The sequence below is a fragment of the Pipistrellus kuhlii genome, unplaced genomic scaffold, assembly GCF_014108245.1.
Source record: "Pipistrellus kuhlii isolate mPipKuh1 unplaced genomic scaffold, mPipKuh1.p scaffold_m20_p_4, whole genome shotgun sequence".
NCBI classification, from domain to species: domain Eukaryota; kingdom Metazoa; phylum Chordata; class Mammalia; order Chiroptera; family Vespertilionidae; genus Pipistrellus; species Pipistrellus kuhlii.
Genome location: NW_023425540.1, coordinates 14,403,473 through 14,423,446, shown reverse-complemented (window position 1 = coordinate 14,423,446; position 19,974 = coordinate 14,403,473). Strand labels below are relative to the sequence as shown.

The 19,974-nt window shown below is 40.7% G+C and overlaps 1 protein-coding gene and 1 non-coding gene across 4 annotated transcripts; one reads left to right on the top strand and one right to left on the bottom strand.

The window, feature by feature from the left end:
• The first annotated feature begins 606 nt into the window (after positions 1-606).
• On the top strand, positions 607-9,982 carry ZNF622 (zinc finger protein 622). 3 transcript variants are annotated; one of them, XM_036411245.2, is made up of 6 exons: positions 609-1,376; positions 2,133-2,393; positions 2,641-2,803; positions 5,952-6,064; positions 8,172-8,315; positions 9,711-9,982. In XM_036411245.2, the coding sequence occupies exons 1-6, from the start codon at positions 770-772 to the stop codon at positions 9,836-9,838; spliced, it is 1,416 nt and encodes a 471-aa protein (XP_036267138.1). In that variant the 5' UTR covers positions 609-769; the 3' UTR covers positions 9,839-9,982. The 3 variants fall into 3 exon arrangements, with proteins under 3 accessions (XP_045427566.1, XP_036267138.1, XP_045427565.1); XM_045571609.1 differs by having other exon boundaries at positions 2,130-2,393; XM_045571610.1 differs by lacking the exons at positions 8,172-8,315; positions 9,711-9,982 and adding an exon at positions 8,038-8,159 and having other exon boundaries at positions 607-1,376; positions 2,130-2,393.
• An 8,865-nt stretch (positions 9,983-18,847) lies between these two features.
• Positions 18,848-18,954, bottom strand: LOC118704072. Its single transcript, XR_004983285.1, has one exon. It is a non-coding gene; the product is annotated as a U6 spliceosomal RNA (small nuclear RNA).
• Between the last annotated feature and the right edge of the window lie 1,020 nt (positions 18,955-19,974).

The following is a 19,974-nucleotide window of genomic DNA, read 5'->3' as shown; positions in this document are numbered from 1 at the left end:
GAATTCCCACAGCCTCAGGTCTGAGTGTCCAGTGTCCCTCCCTGGACTCCAGCCGAGCCGGTGAGAGCTAGGGTGGACGGACACCTTGCTTTCGTGACACCGATTCACCGATTCCCCTGGCGACAGGGGCGGCCCACGAGATCCTCCGAAAAGCCCGGACCGTCGCGCGTGGGCGCAGGACCACCCTTGGGGTCCTCCCAGGCCCGGGAGCCGCCCAGGGCACCCCACTCCCCCTTCCGTCCAGCGATCGCCAGAACCACGTCACCTCTATCTCAAAACCTGGAGGACAAGTAAATCAAGGAAGGCTTAGCTCTAAGAGGCTTATGATCTGCACTTGATTTAGTTGATTGTCACAATAAAACGAGAGGTCCAAAACCAGCTAGCTAACCGGATTCAATCAAAACACACCTCTGCGCCTACAAGCAACACCAGGCTGAACCAATCAACGCCAGGCTGATCCAATCCACACCAGTCTAATCCAATCAACGCCCGCCTCAGGCGACTGGGCGTGGCCCGGTTAGCCAATGGCATCCCTCGCCTTCCTGGCTTCTCATTGGAAGGAGGCCCTGGCGATAGGCGGGACTTCCGGTCCATCCCGGAAAAACTTCCTTTCTGTGGCATCTTTCCCCTCAGATACAGTCGGGGAAGTCTGTGCTGCCTCCACCTCTTCGCGGTCGGTGAGGCGAGCTTACGGTGCGAGCGCGTCGTGGGGTCGGGCCGGCCGCTCGCTCTGTTTCTGCCTCTGTCGCCTCTTATTTCCCGCCTGGGGATGGCGACCTACACCTGCATCACCTGCCGGGTGGCGTTCGACGACCCCGAGCTGCAGCGGGCCCACTACAAGACGGACTGGCACCGCTACAACCTGAAGCGGAAGGTGGCCGACATGGCCCCCGTCACCGCCGAGGGCTTCCAGGAGCGCGTGCGGGCGCAGCGGGCCGTGGCGGAGCAGGAGGGCCGGGGCACGGCCACCTACTGCGCCGTCTGCAGCAAGAAGTTCGCCTGCCTGAACGCCTACGAGAACCACCTCAAGTCCCGGCGGCACGTGGAGCTGGAGAGGAAGGCGGTGAGTCGCCGGGTGGAGATGATGAACGAGAAGAACCTGGAGAAAGGGCTGGGCGTGGACGGCGTGGACAAGGATGCCATGAACGCGGCCATCCAGCAGGTCATCAAGGCCCAGCCGTCTCCCAAGAAGGCCCCTCCCGCGCCCAGGAAGGAGCCCGGGGGGCCCGGGGCGGCGGCCGAAGGAGGACGGGAGGCGGACGACCGCGACCCGGCCGAGAAGCCTCCCCGGTTACAGTGGTTTGAACGGCAGGCGAAGAAGCTGGCTAAGCAGCAGGGCGAGGAAGAGAGTGAGGAGGGCGAGCTGGACGGAGACGGTGAGGGCCCTGTGTGGGTGTGGGTGTGGGTGTGGGTGTTGGGAAGATTTGCTTCTGGTGCAATGGAGAGAGGCGGTTTCCACATTGGTTAGGCGGAGGGGGCGTGGGGGCGTCTTTAAAGGAAAGTGATGGGAGCGGGTTCGATGCTTCCTGAAGTCGCTTGTCTGTCCAGGGAGCCCCGCGGGGAGCAGTCTGTTTGGTTCACTGTTGTAGATTCAAGGCCTGAAACCTTCCCTGGGGGAAAAATATGTCCTTAGTAACACCTGCTGAACGGATTGGTGGCTTCTCTGTTGTGAATGAGGAGGCTTTTGCATAGAAGGACAACATTCTCTTGGGTTTCTAGTTACGGTGGATCTGCACTTGATTTAGTTGATTGTCACTATAAAACGAGAGGTCCAAAACCAGCTAGTTAACCGGAAATGAGCTGGAGCCAGCAACCTGGCTGAGTTATTTATTTCTCCTTTCCCCCGTCACACATCCTGTTAACGCTGGTTGTATGTGTACATAAAAGTAGGGAAGACGAAATGACTCCTTCAAGGAGTTTACTGTGGGCTGGAAGAGAAAGGTTAAGGTATCTCTTAGCCTTACAGATTGGCCTGTGGTAGAGTAATATTTAAAATTGAGATCTTGAAAGAGGAGTGGTCCTGGGAGGTAAGTCAGCACTACCACCTCATGCTTGTATATTTGTGTGGTTTCTTACATTGTGGTCACCACTTGTCTTAAACTAACCTTGTTTTTCAAATCTCTGGCCTGAAGATTGGGAAGATATGGATTCTGACGAAGAAATGGAATGTGAAGATGCTGACTCGATGGACGAGTTGGAGGAGCAGGATGCGGAGGAGGAGGAGGCCGGGGGAGGCGCCCCTCCTGGTGCCATCTCTATAAAGGACTGCTTATTTTGTTCCCACCATTCAAGCTCCCTCATGAAGAATGTGGCTCATATGACTAAAGTCCATAGCTTCTTCATTCCTGATATAGAATATCTTTCGGATCTCAAGGGACTGATTCAGTATTTGGGTAAGTACAATAGCTTTCCTTTTAACGAGGAAATAGCACACAATTGGGGGGCAGGTCTTAAGGAAACATCAGTTTTATGTTTTTCATCGATCTTTGATTTAATTGCTAAAACATGTTTATTTTGTGAAAATCAGAAATTTGGTTCATGTTTGCTTTTTGTTTTTTTGAGTTGTGCAGATACACAGTGAGATTGCATCTGGCCACATAGCTTTTTTTCATATTTCCCCCCCTCAAATTATTTTGTCAGGAGAGAAAGTTGGTGTTGGGAAGATTTGCTTATGGTGCAATGAGAAAGGGAAGTCCTTTTACTCCACGGAAGCTGTGCAAGCACACATGAATGACAAGAGCCACTGTAAGCTCTTCACAGACGGTGATGCTGCTTTGGAATTTGCAGACTTCTATGACTTTAGGTAGGTCTGTGGTTTGTAATGTGAAGCAAAGTGAAGTCATTGTCTTAACATTGAAGTGGTATTAGAAGTGCCAGTGCCTGATATGTGTCTGGCACCATACAATATAGTCTTTATAACTCTTATAACATCTCTATATGGCAGGTGATTCGCTCTTTGTTTTGTAGGTAAGAAACTGAGTGTAACAAAACTAAACACATACATATGATAGAGAGAAGTTCTCAGGCCCTAAACTGGAATTTGTTGGACTTGAAAACTCGGGGGCTTTTTGGCGGTTCAATGATCAGGTGTTCAGCTTTGCCAGTTAGCCTTATGAGCCAGAAGCACAGGAATTAGATTTTGGTTTCCCAGAGAGTCCTTCAGGCACAAGCTGTCTCCTCAGGGGGTTGAGGTGGTTGCTGAAATAGGCCAGTTGTGTGCATTTGATGATGAGATGATCCCGTAGGTGGCTCACCCTTTACCAGAAACTTGTATAATTGACATACTACGCACTGAATCTATGGTAGGCACTCTTGAACAGCTAATGCCTAGTGTCAAGATGCCGACAACCTAGCATGGGTGTGCTACACAGGCAGGTGTGTACAATTACCATGCCAGGTGTGCTTACTCCATATGATCAAGTATTCAGAAAAGCCCTAATCTTCTCAGTTGTCATTTTGCATCTTCCTCTGTATTTCTCTTATAGTAAAGGAGAGTTTTTCGTTTTTGTCACCTTTGTATTTTTGTCATTTTTGTATAGTGGTATCCCATTGTAGGTTTAATTTACATTTCCCTGATGATGACCACTGTAATTGAGTTCCTTTTATATATTAACTAGCCATTTAGATATCTCTTTGTGAAGCATTTGACCAAGTCTTTTGTCTTATTATTTTGGGTTATCTGTCTACTATTAACATTTTATGTGCATTTCTCCAATTACTTTCTATATGTTTGTGAACATTTTTAGGCACACAGAAAGTCTTCTAGAACTCCACCAATATGGTAATTACTAAGTGTACTCATGTGGCTATTTAAGTTAATTAGAAATTAAATTTTTAAAAATTAGTTTGACATGTGGTTGTGCAACTACATGTCAAAGCTCAGTGCTTAATAGCATACTGATTTCAAACATAGAATTTTTATATCCCAGAAGTCTATTGGACAGCTTTGTTCTAGAATTTAAAGAAAATTTTTTTTTTCAATTACTGTTGACATACAATATTATATTAGTTTCAGGTGTGCAACATAGTGATTAGACATTTATATAACTTAGAACGTGATTACCCCAATAAGTCTAGTACCATCTGACACCATACATAGTTATAATATTAGTGGCCTGGTGCACATTGAAAGGAAATTAATTAGAAGAAAAATTTTAATATTGATATTCACCCTTTATATAGAAGTTCAAGATCGACAATGACAAATCAAAACAAACGTGTATGATTGGCACCAACAAGAGCTTTATATGTATTGTGCATGCATGAGTCAGCGTTTATTTTTAAATTGTGAGTGCACATCATAGGTACCAGCTGGTAGGATGGATGAACGGTTGGTCACCTAGCCTTTTATATTTGGAGATGGCTAAGTTGATGATAGCTGCATTTCTAGCTCTACATTCTCTCCCTCTCTGGCTACCTTCCTAGGGAGAAACAAATAGGTAAAAAAAATCAATTATAAGCAATTTGCTCATTGTTTTTTTTAGTACAATTTTAGGTTCATAGCAAAACTGAGCAGCAGGAAGAGAGATTTTTCATATACCTCCTGCCCCCACACGTGCATGGCCTTCCTGGTTATCAACACCTTCCACTTATTGTACATTTGTTAAAATTGATGAACCTACACTGACTCATCATTATTCAAGTCCATAGTTTGCATTAGAGTTCACTCTGGTATTCTGCACTAATCAGATGTATGACAGATATCCACCATTATATTATGATGCAGAGTAGTTTCATTGCCCTAAAAATCCTGTATGTTCCCTTCCTCCACCTTCCACTCAGAAACCACTGATCTTTATGTACTCCATAGATTTGCTATTTCTATAACTTCATGTAGTTTGAATCATTCAGTAGCCTTTTCACACTGGCTTGTTTCACTTACTAATAGGCATTTAAGGTTCTTCCATGTCTTTTCTGCTTGACAGCTCATTTCTTTTTGGTCTTGAATAGTATTCCATTGTCTGTATGTACCACAGTTTATCCATTCACCTAAGGAAGGACATTTTAGTTACTTTCAAGTTTTAGCAATTATGAATAAAGCTGCTAAAATTATCCACGTGTAGATTTTTGTGTTGACAGTAGTTTTTAGCTCTTTTGCAGATATACCAAGTAGCAAAATTTCTGGACCATATGGTAGAGAATTACCGTATGTCAATGAATTACCATATGCCAGTAGTTTTGTAAAAAGCTGCCAAACTGTCTTCCAAAGTTGCTATACCATACCATTTTTCATTCCCCCAGCATTGAATGAGAATTTCTGTTGCTCCACAATCTCATCAACATGGGTGTTGTCAGCATTTGGAGTGTGGCCAAATTTAAGCATCTCATTGTTTGAATTTTCACTGTCCTGATAATATGACTTGGCACATCTTTTTACCACTTATTTGCCAGCTGTATATCCTCTTAGTGAGGTGTCTGTAGGATCTTTGGCCCATTTTATAATTGGGTGTTTGTTTTCTTATTGAGTTTTAAAAGTTTTTTTAAAAAATATTTTGGATAACAGTATTTTTTCAGATGTATCTTCTGAAAATATTTTCTTTTGTCTGTGGCTTATATTTTAATTCTCTTGATAATTTCTTTTCACAGAATAGATGTTTTTAATTTTAATGTAGTCCAGTTTATCAACTTTTTTCCTTCATGGATCATGCCTTTGTTGTGATACCTAAAAATGGTTATTACAAAACCCCAAGTTATCTAGATTTTTCCTCTGTTATCTTCTAGGAGTTTTGTAGTTTTGTGCTTTCTAGTTCTATGATCTGTTTTGAGTTCATAAGTCATTGGTGCACTTTTACTTCACAGAAAGTGTTAAAAAGTTGTTTTCTGTCTATAGACCCTACAACTCTGTACCTTTTGGGTAGCTTAGTGGATTTGCCACATTTGCAAATGCAATTTATGTATTTAGTTAAATTTGAGGTATTAATCTATTTATTAATGCCTTTCACTGTTTCCAGGAGTAGCTACCCAGATCATAAGGGAAGGGAGGAGCCTGATGAGACCGAGGAGTTGCCCTCAGAAAAGACCTTGGATTATGATGATGAAACCATGGAGCTGATTCTACCATCTGGTATGTGCATTTGTCAAAAATAAGTAGCTTAGCCTGGCTGATTTGGCTAAGTGGATAGAATGTCAGCCTTCGGACTGAAGGATCCCGGGGTTGCAGTCTGACCCCCCTCTCCCCCTCAGTGTGGGGCATGCAGGAGGCAGCCGGTCCATGATTCTCTTTCATCATTGATGTTTCTATCTTTCTCTCCCTCTTCCTTCCTCTCTGAAATCAATAAAAATATATATATTTAAAAAGTAAAAATAAATAAATAGCTTAATGCCAGAGAGACTATTGGAGCTGCATGTTTCCACCCATTTTTTCCATATTGATGGGAAAAGAACATAAAACCTAAAATGCATATTTGTGTTCTCAGGTTTGTGGCACTCTGAAGGTTGCCAGTGAGCTCTGTGTTGGCTTTTTGTTTAAACTGGTTCACTGTTTTTGCTTGCTTCTCTTCTGTCTGGTCAGAATGCTTTGTCAGGCATTTCTTTTCAAATATGTAGACTTCTTCTATTGATCAACTCTTTGGGGCCCAATCTAAGTTTTTCTTGTTCATCTTGACAGTATTCTTACTTTTTGAAGTGATTCCTGTTTCCTTATATTGATCAGACTTCCAAATGGTAGCCTGACATGCGTGTATCTGATTAACAGCAACCAATGTTACTATTTCTGTTGTAGGGAGAAGTTTAGAGTTTGAATTCTGTCTGTACTGTGGGGAACAATATTCTTAATGCCAGTAATGTAGTTTCTGCAGATCAAGTAGCTATGACGAAAAGTAGCCAGTAGAGGGCACTGTGGCATAATTCTGAAAGCTGGTTTGGCTCCTCTGCTTGAGGTATTTGCTCTTCAGTTTCTGTGGATTAAGTTGCTATGAAAAACATATCAAGTGAGCTGCTGACTAATCAGATGAAACTGTCGGTGGGTCCACAAGAGATAACTAGATAATCTTAAGAAAATTACTGTTGGAGGTACTTTCCCCCCCACAATCTAATGTCGCCAGTTGTTGGGTTACTTGTTAGGCAGGAGTGGACAGTTCTGTAAGTGGTTATTGCTGTGGTGATGGATGGATGGATGGATAGACAGATTGTGACTTCACCATAACTCAGACATAACCCATCTGTTATATATTGAGCAGTCAGTATGTTCTAAAAATAATTTTCTTTGATGAGGCCTTCAAATTGAGCTGTTCTCAGCATGTTATACTTGGTGCTTAAGGTCAGGTGCTCACTGTCATTGACACAGGGCTGGGTGGCTCTAACCACTGCATGTTTTTATTCATTCTGCTAGCTTTTGGAAATGAAACCTTTTCAATGATGTTTTTAAAAGGCAAACTTCAATAAAAATGTATTTCCAAATGTTGATTAAGAATATAAGTATATTGACTTATTATATCCTATTGACATTTTGGGCCAGATAATTCAAGTGTCCTGAGGTAGAATCACCCCTTTCTGAGAACAACTGCTGTAGAGAATTTAAGCAAAGGAAGGTGGGTTGATTTCTGTTCTAGCCCAACTGTGGCTTGTAGGCCTAAACATTAAAATAATTCTCTGGGCTCAATCTTCTATATATATTAAAAAAAAGTGAAAGTCCCCTATCTCCTAAGGCTGTGGTTGGCAAACTGCAGCTCGCAAGCCTCATGTAGCCTCTTGAGTGTGGCTCTTCTACAAAATACCACGGCCTGGGCAAGTCTATTTTGAAGAAGTGGCATTAGAAGAAGTTTAAGTTTTAAAAATTTGGCTCTCAAAAGAAGTTTCGATCGTTGTACTGTTGATATTTGACTCTGTTGACTAATGAGTTTGCTGACCACTGTGACTTAAGGCTCTATTATCTGTATTAGTAGGTATTGCTATGTGAATTTCTAGGTAGGAATATTGTACATAAATATAAGATACTGAATGCTTCAGTTAAAAATTACCATTCTCTTTTAAAAAAATCTCACTGCTTTTTTGTTTTCTTTCATTTTTCAATATGCTGCTTCATATTTTTCAACAACTAGAACTGTCTCTCTGGCACTCCCATTTTCCACCTTGATACCCTGTAGAATCTGATTTGGAAAGCCCTTTCTTTGTAGCTGTGTCTTGGAAAACTACCCACCTCAGTGTTTAAATATTGCTCCTCTGAAAAACAGGTGCCAGAGTGGGCCATCGCTCCTTGATGAGATACTACAAACAGCGATTTGGCTTGTCAAGAGCTGTGACAGTTGCCAAGAACCAGAAGGCCGTGGGCCGGGTACTCCAGCAGTACAGAGCCCTGGGATGGACTGGCAGCACAGGTATGTCGGTGTGAACAGCCACAGACCAGCCCATGCACTCGTTTTACAGCAGGGCTGGGGAGAAGTCGCTTCCATATATGTCATCTTTGCGGATCCTTTCTAGGGGAAACTTAGCCTCTTGGCTCTTTGGCTTCCTTTACCGCTTGGTTTGTTTATGCAATAAACCCCAAGTTCTGTGACTTAAAAACTTCATATTCCTGTAACTTTCTAAAACTGCATCAACACCATTAACTTTTTCAGAAGATAATAATTACCAAAAAAAGAATTATGATAGTAATCACCAAACGTTGAAAAAACCCTGGAGATTATCCAGAAGAATTAAGTAGTATCTTTGTGGCAAAAGTGGAGTCCTATCTGATGTACTTGCAGGGTCTTATATGATGAGCATGAGTAATTTAATTCACACCTTTTTTTCATTTATGAAATGGTGGTGATAATAATAGGACCTACCTTGTAGAGTTGTGCAGGTTGATTATCATAATGCATGAGTGCTATAGTATATGAACATAATTAAGACTAGCCATCACTCCTTTATGTAACTTTCCCATTGAAAACAGTAATACTGAGTCAAGCAATAAAGCAGGCTACTGAAATTGTTGGTCTTTGATGCATCATCATTATGAAATTATTTAAGGGTATTATGATGTGTCTGCTGTATGAGCTCTGTCCTTAGTTCTTCTGGGAAAACATCCACCCACTAGAGGACTGTGAGATGATAAGAGGAGAGCTCTTTTTTAATGGCCTGGGGAGCTATGTCCAACCAAAATCCAATTTCAAGGCCACTATGTTTATATACACTCGGTTTCCTTTACTGTGGCCACCTGTGAGCTTTTATCTTTAGGTCAGAACAGATGAAGTATAGGGAAAAGTAGCAGCAGGAAGGCTCTGTCATCAGTCAGCTTCCTCTGGTTCTCAGGCAAGGAGGACACCTGTGCAGGAGACTGTGACTCAGTCTGAGGCCCTAAAGTGCATCACACTGATTGGAAAGCCCTCAGTGTCCTGGGCCACTTAAATCTAGCAGACACTGATTTTATCTTATGCTTCTCAGTTATCTGACTCGATTTATAGTCTCTGCTTTTCTCTGTCCCATTAGATCAATGGCACTTGGGCTTATGGGCTTATAGACCCTTTTCAGATTATAAAAACTAAAGTGGTTCATCTCCCAGAGAGAAAGATAGGTAGATTACATATATATATATATATATATATATATATATATATATATATATATGAATGAATTCTGAGGTACACATAATCCCCTGGCCCACTGTGTAGATATTCCAAGTTAGCAACTTTTCTTTAAATATAAGAATCCTTTGATATTCTCTGCAAAGATTGGGTTTTCTCTGATCACAACAGACATTTGCTTCATTCTTATCTCCTTTCCGACAACAGGAGCAGCTCTTATGAACAAACGGGACATGCAGTATGTCCAGAGGATGAAGTCAAAATGGCTGCTGAAGACGGGAATGAAGAACAATGCCACCAAGCAGATGCACTTTAGGGCCCAAGTGATGTTCTAAGGGTCCGCTGTGGATTGAGGCATTGTCTCCTGCACAGGGGGCCTGCCTGAGAACCAGCAGAAGCTGATTGTATGACAGTCCTTTTGCTGCTGCTTCTCCCTGTACTTTATCTGTTCTGACCTAACAATAAAAGGCTGAATCATATTGACTCTTGAATATTATTTCTGGTCAGAGTTTAAAGGTTTATGTTTTCACAAAGTGTCTATTGGACTCAGGACTTGCACTACTGCTGGGAAATGTCTGTTTTCTTAGCCTATATCAGATTTATGGCTATCAGAATAATATGGGAAACTCACTAGTGACTTGTCTGTTCCAAAGTTTAACTTTCTGAAGAAGGACTTAGCAGATTATGGCACTGGAACCTAGTAAGAGGGCTTAGTTGGAAGAACCCATTTGAATGTACGGCGGCTCATAACGTGGTGAAAGTGGCTCGTTCATTAAATTCAGGCAAAGTTAAAGGGCATGTCAGTGGCTTGCTGTACAGGCTCTTCCTTTCTAAATATGAACACAAGAATGACGGGGCTGTGCACTCAGTTTCCAGTGCTGCTTTTATTTGAGCAGTTAGTTCAGGAAGGAAATAAATAGTTTTTACATCTCATTTTAGAAACAAGTTACCTGGGGGTGAAGAAACACAAATCCATTGAGTTACCTTTATGCCTAGAAACTTGACTTGGTTTTCCGATCTGTAAAATGGGGTGTTTACTACCTCACAGGTTGGAGTTAAATAAATTTGCTAGAGGACCCGTCAATCATTCAGTCCCCAGCATAAAGTAAATGCCAAAAGTCTCTGCTACTATTTTGTTCTTTCATAGCCACATGCAATTTTTTTAAAGGTTGTAAATGGACCAATTACTCTTTTTAAAGCAGTTTTTATTTAAAAAAAAATATGTTTTTATTGATTTCAGAGAGGAAGGGAGAGGGAGAGAGAGAGAGACAGAGAGAGAGAGAATCATTTGCTGCCTCCTGTAAGCCCCACATTGGGATCGAGCCGGCAACTTGGGCATGTGCCCTGACGGGGAGTTGAACCTTGACCTTCTGGTTCATAGGTCGATGCTCAACCATAGGAATGCTGCTATCCCTAACTTCATGCTTGACCATTTTTAATTTCCCTGTTTAACATATTGTTGTGATTGATCTTTGGTCTCCCAATTTTTTATTATTCATAATTCTTTTTAATTAAATTTAAGATTAATCCAAATTAACCCAAAGTTGATCATTTTGCTAAATCCAAATTTGTAATCCAATCCCTATGGATATTTCCACTCATTGCCTGTTGTCTTTAAGACAGCCAGTTGACTACATTTACAGTGGCTACGGAGTATGGCATTACAGATTCTTCATCATACGAAGTTGGCACTGGCTGCTGCCTCTGGCTGCCCATGACTGTGGAATCTCTCCTGGGAGTAATCTCAGGACCACATGGCCCTTGCTAGTTTATGTGTCTGTCTTTAGTTTGAGACATCAAGACTGGGATCAACACTGATTGTAGTGATGGCGACACAACTCCGAATCTTCTAAAAAGCCAATGAATTGTAGGCTCTAAATGTGTGCAGTGCCTGGTGTGTGAATTATACCTCAATAAGATATCTATTTTTAAAAGACCAGGGTTAAAAGTCAGATTAACCCCGGGGTTAAAAATAGTATCACCTCTCCAAAGATTTTACCTGTGGCTGTGCTGATTGTTTGCACTGCATGTCTACAGAATGGATGCTATTCCTGCTTTACTAGATGTGAATTTGTGGTTTAGTGAGCATACTTTTATGCACCATTTTCCCCCCTCCACTGTGAGGTGTAGGTAGCATTCTTATTTTAAGGAGCCACCACCTTTTCTTGCCTAGAACATGAATTAATTTGAATTTTGCCCCCTACAATTTTGGTCACTTGTGGATTCATAATTGTTAAGCTGCTCTCCTCCACCTTAGTTATTTCTAAATTCTTTTTAAGATCCCATTGGACATTATTAATTTGGAATTCACAATAATTTGTATGCAGAAGACCACCTGTGTTGCCATCCCAGTGTGCAGACTTCTTTGCAAGATAATCTTGTCAGTCTAGAGAAATTTATAAGTGCTTTGAAGAATATATATTTCATTTAGCCTTATTTGTAATCAGCACATTATTTATGACATAAAAATTGATGGAGATTAGGAAGATTTGGTTAGCTTGTTAATACTGCTGCAAACATTTGAATGTTGATGTAATAATTTATTGATCACTTGTGGGCTGAACCTGGGTGCTCAGGATTGTATGTTGAAATTCCTCTACGGTACAAACATATCAGTAACTGACAGGCCAAGAAAAACCTATTTCTCCTCTCAGTAGTACATACTATACTGGTCACGACTACTCTGCAAAGTAAAGGTTTTTCAGCTCCTTCAGAAAACCTTTTAGTATAAGCTATTTGCTGAGTAAACATGATGTATTTCTTTTGAGGAAAGAATGCCTTTATATTTAGCACATACCTAAAACTACAGGCAGAGCATCAAAACTATATTTAAAACCTCAATTCTGTTTCCTAAATCTTTAATGTTTATTTCATTTAATACGATCTCTAAATCCTGAATTCATGGCATTTGTTATATTACTCCCTTATATTTTATTATTAATGACCACGTTTGCTATTTCATCTTCAAGTACCACTTTCACCTGGATTGATGTGTCTCCCACATGCTGCCCTGCCCAAGCTTGCCCATTTTCTAACACAGCATCTGCACATGTGGAAAATGAGACTACTTCTAAAGGCGAGTCTCTGGGGGCCTGGTCCCCAGATAGGAATGTTTCTGTCGGAGTCTATAGCAAGGATTCCATGAAACTTGAAGGTACAACTGCTGCCTGGTTGCAGCCACATCTACCCAGGAGATTCACTGGGTTGTTCTTGGTACTCCTTATCAAATGTAATGGTAGGTGAGCAAGTACAGTAGCAATGGCTTGCATTTGGCCATTTACCACCACAGCCATGTCTTCATGCTGACCTAGGGCTCAGAGCACTCAGGAATGAGAACCCTTTTCTGGGGGATGGGGGCGGGGGAAGGGGGGGATCAGCACCTTCACCTTCACCAGGAATGAGAGTCTGCACACTGGGATGGCAACACAGGTGGTCTTCTGCATACAAATTATTGTGAATTCCAAATTAATAATGTCCAATGGGATCATCTTAAAAAGAATTTAAAAATAACTAAGGTGGAGGAGAGCAGCTTAACATTGCCTACCAGGTAAGCAACCCAGACTAGCAGGAGTGCTATGTGCCTAGAAAGGGCAATAAAAGAGGGAGATAATGATATCGGCTATAGGTGGCAAAGATTGCAGTTTATCCCCTAAACTTTCTCTTACAAGTTTCCCTGGAAAAACTGATAATTCAGAATCATATGGAGCTAGTTTCAGATGGGATGAGAGTATAAGAAGGTGTTAGAACTGAGAGGCTCCAGGGATGGACTGTAATGGATGAACAGTTTTACTCCCTAGACCTTCCAGTTTGAACCAAAGAATTCATTTCCCAAGCAGTGAGAAGAGCTGGCCATGACTCCTGCACAGGGACTCATCAGTGAGTCCTTCTCGGGAATGGCCCAAAGTTACAGTCCATTACCAAGAGATGGACTTATGAGAAAATATAATAGAAAGGCTTGTCACCCTTACCTCAGTGAGGACACTCTGAAAGGCCACTCCCATTTCCCTGTGGTATGGGCTAAGAACTCTTCGCACTTGCGTCACAGCTCATCTGCTCCTCTCACCTTCACAGGTGTGCTTCTTAGAGCACATCCCAGTAAAGCTCCTGCATGTGACCTTCTATCACAGTCTGGTTCCCAGGAACCTGACCAAAGTGCACACTCCGGTTTGGCTTAAGCCTCTTGTAAATGCCTTCATTGTCCCAGTTGCTTTAATACTGAGGTTAGATACAAACTAGCGGATCAGAGTAAATCCTTTCTCCTTCACAAATTGAAAATTAAAATATTCAGTAGTTTCATTCAGCAGAAAACGTTTGACACAACGCTTCTATGGGAAGGCTCCCCACATAGCATCCTTCCTTCAGCGAGCTTTTGGTGTTTCAATTATTTATTTTCCAATCAAGTTCTAATCCATTGTTTAGATAGATGTTTCAAAGGTATTTTGAAAATGTAGTGTGTTTTTAAAATTAGATCCCAGCTGTCATTATACGGAATGTGTGTGGGCATATGGTGAATGGTCTTATTTTTAACCCCTGAATGCTGTTGGCTTGCTTCATTGTATCCCTGAAAAAAACAAGGCTGTTAAGAGTATTCTTTTTCTCACTCCTAGCCCAGTTTTGTTTCATTTTGTTACCCACAGCATCAGATTTTTTTTTTTTTTCTGGGGGAGGAGGGGAATCAGCACCTTCACCTCTTTAAAGAAGATCACAGACAATTGATCTGGGGAATTTATGTTTTCTTTCCGTCTCCAAATTATTTCTTTGCTACAGGAAAGACATGTTCACTGAGCATATCATAGATATTTTAATTCACTTAATTTATTTCTGAAATTGATAGTTCTCGTGATCTTTCTATTTAAAGTTTTGGCAGTGGGTAACAAAAGAACATAGTTTATCTTTTTTAAATCATCAGTTTCAAAACTAGTCAGATAATTCGTGCAGTGTTTCATTTCAAATATAGATAAGAAATCAGCAAGAAGCATATGGAGCAGGTTTTTCTGCCAGTTTTTCCTCAGGTTATTTATGGAATATACCAAAACCACAAAGATAGACAGACTAGTATAATGAACCCTCATGTACTCATCACTCAACTTTGACAATTATTAATACTTTATAAATCTTGTTTCATTTACCCATCTCTACCTCCTGCTCCTTCCCATCACACTTACATACTCATATTCTCCCTCTCTCTCTCTCTCTCTTTCTCTCTCTCTCTCCCTCTCTCTCTCTTTCCCTCTCTCCTCCCCCCCTCCCCCCGGAATAATTGAAGAAATACCAGATGTTATGTCATTTTCCTTATAAAGTACTTCATGCATTTAAGCACTAAGACTTTAAAAAGGTAACCACCTGGGTATTATATACCCAACAAAAATATCTTAAATTCTAATACCCAATGCATATTCCGATGTCCCCAACTGTCTCAAATTTGTTCTTCTACAGTTGGCTATTCAAATAATAAGAAGAAATAAAGTCCATAGTATTCAGATTACATAGTTCCTCCTCTCCCTCATGCCAGTGAATTTGTTGGTGAAATTGAATTATTTATCCTCTATGTTTCATATTCTAGAATTGCACCATTGTTTTTCTGGGATGTCTTTGACTTGTGCCTCTGTTCTCTGTATTTCACATAAACATAGTAAGCTCTGAGGTGTAATTTGACTGAAGTTCAGATTTTTTTTTAATGATATTCCTTATCCTGTGAACTTTCTGTTGAGTCACATCAGGAGCTCACGCTGTCAGTGGCCTCACTTTCAGTCACGTCAGTAAGTAGTCCAGGTGGTGTCAGCATGCCCCGTCCTCTGCAAGTTTCTTATACACATTGCACCTGGGGCTGCAGCGTACCCTGACAACCATGACCTAGATCCAGGGCCTCATTAAGGATTGAAATGGCACTTCCCCATGTCATTCCTTCTGCATTAATTAGCCATAATTCTTCTATAAAAATTTTTATCCTCATCAATTATTAGGCTGCTCTGAAATACAATTTGTATAGGAAAAACAGGATAAATTCTTGATTCTTTCTACATGTTTATAAATTTTCAGAGTAATGAGTTTGTAAACTTGTAACAACCTACACATTTTTTAAAAAAGCATTAGTATGAATGCATGAGTTTTTATGTGTTTAACATTTTAATTGAGTCTGATTATTATTCTTTTTGATAGTCATATTGTGCTATGTTGATTGAAGTTGGCTCTCTTTTGACATGACCTATTTAGTCTTAAATAGTTATTTGTTTTTCTGCATTTCAAGATGTCCCAGACTTGTCTTGTACATTTCAGATTCCATATGGATTCCTAGAAGGTGTCTTACTGGGCAAAAAGGAATGACTGTTTTTAAGGAGTGGGACATTGTGGGAAGAGTATGGGTTTTAGAGGTAGATTAGAGTCTTAGCTCTATTGCTTACCAGCTCTGGGGCCTTAGAAAAGGCTTTATGTAAAAAATGAGGATAATATGAGTCCCTATAAGGAAGAGGATGTTATAATAACATAGCCAATTATTTTATTATAGTGTTAAGTGGAAAAGCAAGGCTCACAATTATATAAAACAACAAAGAGAGAAATTATTGTGTTCAAATATGCTAACATGTCAATAGTTGTGTCTTTTGGTGATGGGACTCACAGATCATATTTATCTCCTTTATGCCTTATACTGTATTTTTCCACAGAGTGGAAATATGATAGCTGTATTAAAAGGAAATGAAGTCTGCACCACAAAACCTATTGTGTTGATTAGAATTCATTTGGGATAGGATTCATCATATATATATTTTTTTATCTCTCCTGGCCCATTTAATCCTCTTGTCTTGTAGCAGAATTTAATGCAAATTATATAATAAAGAAAAATATTGATGTAACTGTACTCCACCACCTGCTTCCTTTCTCTATGTCACGTCATATTGATTTCAATAGACCATGTCAAAGCTGAGTGTTTCCTGCTTTCAAGGATGACCTCTGAAGGCCTCAAACTATTCTGCCTCCTCGCTCTCAGGGGACAGCCTCTAAGTTCTGGGTTGGCAGCTGAAGACAGAACAGTAAAATCAGGAAGTAAAAGAAAATCTCCATTTGACATGGTTATAAATCAGTTTTCTCAGGGGACAGAATTGCTGGTGTTGGTGCTCATTGAAAATAATCTTATTGATCAGAAAACTAAACCATAGGATCCAGAGGACTTGTCAAAGATGAATTAATTTTATAATCTTTAATCCTTGCAAATGATAAAAAAAATTTTTTTTTGTGTGAAAAATGTCTATGGAGGTTGTTAACCTAGGATTTAGTCTGGTTTTCAGGAATGGTATTTTGATCCTGGAGTTGAGGGTCATAATTTCCTTTTTTAAAATGGGCCATTAGCCCTCGCTGGTGTGGCTCAGTTTGTTGGAGTGCCATTGCATACTCTGAAAGGTCTCAGGCTTGATTTCTAGTCAGGGCATATACCCAGGTTGCAGTTCAATCCCTGGTCAAGACAAGTAAGGGAGGCAACCGATGGAAGTTTTTCTCTCTCTTTCTCCTTTCCCCTTCCTCTCTCTTTAAAATCAATAAAAACATATCCTAGGTTGATGATTAAAAACAATGAGCCCGGCCAGAGTGGCTCAGTGGTTGAGTGTCAACCTATGACCAGAAGATTATGGTTTCATTCCCGGTTGAGGTTTGTGTCTAGGTTTTGGGCTCGATCTCCAGTGTGGGGCATGCAGGAGACAGACGATCAGTGATTCTCTCTCATCATTGATGTTTCTATTGCTCTCTCTCCCTCTCCCTTTTTCTCTGGGAGAGAAAAAAAAAAAGGACCATGAAACTCTACAGACATCTGAGATCTAATGGAGAGTGATAATCACAGATAACATTTTTTAAAATATTTTATTCTATTTAGATATATTTTATTTTAAAAGGAAATTTTTTGCCAAAACCAGTTTGGCTCAGTGGATGGAGCGTCGGCCTGCAGACTGAAAGGTCCCAGGTTCGATTCCGGTCAGGGATATGTACCTTGATTGTGGGCACATCTCCAGTGGGAGGTGTGCAGGATGCAGCTGATCGATGTTTCTCTCTCATCAATGTTTCTAATTTTCTATCCTTCTCCCTTCCTCTCTGTGAAAAGTCAATAAAATATATTTTAAAAAAATAAAAGTAAAATAAAAGGGAATTCTTGATTTTAATTTTAAAACTGTAAACTAAATCTTATGTTGCAGAAACTTCACTACGATGGGCTACTCAATTAAATGTGAACAATGACTTGCCTTTGACAGTCTCTAGGTGGCTGTGCTCGCAGAAACATGTAAAATAAAGCATCCTAGTAACTGAACATGACTGGTAATGTTCCTCTTCAATGAGCTGATTTGGATGCTGATCTGTGGATGAACTAAACCCAAGCATTAGCATCAGGACCGTGTTCACTAAAAGTGCTGCTTCATTTAACAGCATATCTTTAGTGGGCTCTTGTTCCTGGTGTAGGTTCTCTGTTGGATGTCGAAGGCATGTTGATGATGGAGACATGGTGCCTGTTCACAAAGACCCTGTAGCCTAGCTAGCTGGACTGGACATACACACACCGACAAATAAGAGGTTAGCAGAGGCTTTACCAGTGTGTTGTGTGCTATGTGATGTCTGCTGACAGGAGACATCCCTATGATAGTGGGTGAAGGGTCCTCCAGACAAACTGAACCAATGCATCTCTTTCTCTATCATCTCTATCTCTAGCTCCCTCATTATTTTAAGGAATTGACTCGTAATTGTAGTAGACTGGTACTCTGAAATCAAAGGATAGGTGAGTTAGAGACTCAGGGAAGAGTTGATGTTGTAGTCTTGAGAGACCTAAGGCATTTCTGAGGCAGGATTATCTCTTCCTTGGGGAGATCTCAGTCTTTTTTTCTTAAGGCCTTCAACTGAACAAATGAGACCCACCTTCAACTGGTTGGATGCGGTCCATGTAATTCATTCCTACGGCACAAGTTTAATATTAAAAAAGGTATTTATACAGAGAAAATAAATACTGCACTCATTCCTGACCTCAGGCCACCTTAAGTTCTTACCCAGAAGCAGTAACTATTACCAGATTGTTGAATTCCTTGTAAACATATTCTATGCGTATATGAGCAAATGAGTATAGCTGCTTTTTAAAAAATATACCCATAATACTTTGCTTTTTTTTTTTCGGTTAACAAAATACATTGGAAATAATTCCCTTTAAATTTAGTTAAAGCTGCCTTTATTTTTTTAACATAATATTCAATTGTACAGATATACTATAATTTGTTTAGTCAATTCCCCATCTAGAGTGTTTCCAATCTTAGGTTTATACAGACATAATGGCCATAAATATCCTTCCACACACATTTCCCTCATTCTTTTTTTTTTTTTTTTTTTTTGAACGCTTCACGAATTTGTGTGTCATCCTTGTGCAGGGGCCATGCTAATCTTCTCTGTATTGTTCCAATTTTAGTACATGTGCTGCTGAAGCGAGAACTTCCCCATTCTTTAGGATATATCCCTAGAAGTAGAATTGCTAGGTCAATGGGTATGGGCATTTGAAATTTTGACATATTAGTGAAATGTCCTCATAAAGGACTTTTGGTTAACACTCCTACAATTGGTCATTTTCATCTCCAAATTATAGATGTAGAAATGTGACATCACTGGTGTTATTTTCAAGGATGGTGACAGATTTGGGCTGATCTACTTTTTTTTTTCTTTTTCTTCTTCTTCTTTTCTTCTTTTTTTTTCTTCCATTTTTCTCAAGCCACTAGTGACCAATCATCAGCATTTGGGAGTGGCTGCCTGGGTGTAGTGTGAGGAAAGGGAACAAAGTGAAGGGAATTCACCCATGGAAGCATTACCCCAGATCTGTACCTTATTACTGTTGGGCTTTGATCAGGTACCAATATACCTCAAAGATAGTATGGGTTTGATTCCAAACCACCACAATAAAGCAAGTCCTTGTTGTTGTTGCTGTTGTTGTTTGGTGATGGGTCAAACAAACAAACAAACAAACAACCTGCAACATCTGTGCAGTGCAATGAAGCAAAGTGCAGGGAAATGCGGTATGCCTGTGCAAGAATGTGGTCTCTTCTTGTGACTTGCCCAAGGTCACACAGCTCATAGGTTTCAGGAGTAGAATTGAACCCATACTCAAGTTTTTGTTGGTTATTGTGACACTCAGGATCACAGATTTGTGTCCATGCCTAAATTAGATGACTTGTTCATGCTCATCCTCTAAGAGCTGGTTCATATACATGTTTAGGGCAGTGCCTGGTATGGAGTTGGTACGGGTTGACTGGGGTGGGGGAATGGACATTGTTAGGCTGGGGGTGGGGGTGGGACTAAAGCACCAAAGTTGGCAAGGATGACCTTCCTGGTCCTTCTAGCCTATGATTCACAGAGTTGGGAGCAGCGTTTGAGTCATGGGGGCAGATGAGCATTTTTCTTAATTGAGCAGGAGCTAATGGGAGCTGTATTTCTTTGAATCTGCCCGTTGGATGAGAACAAA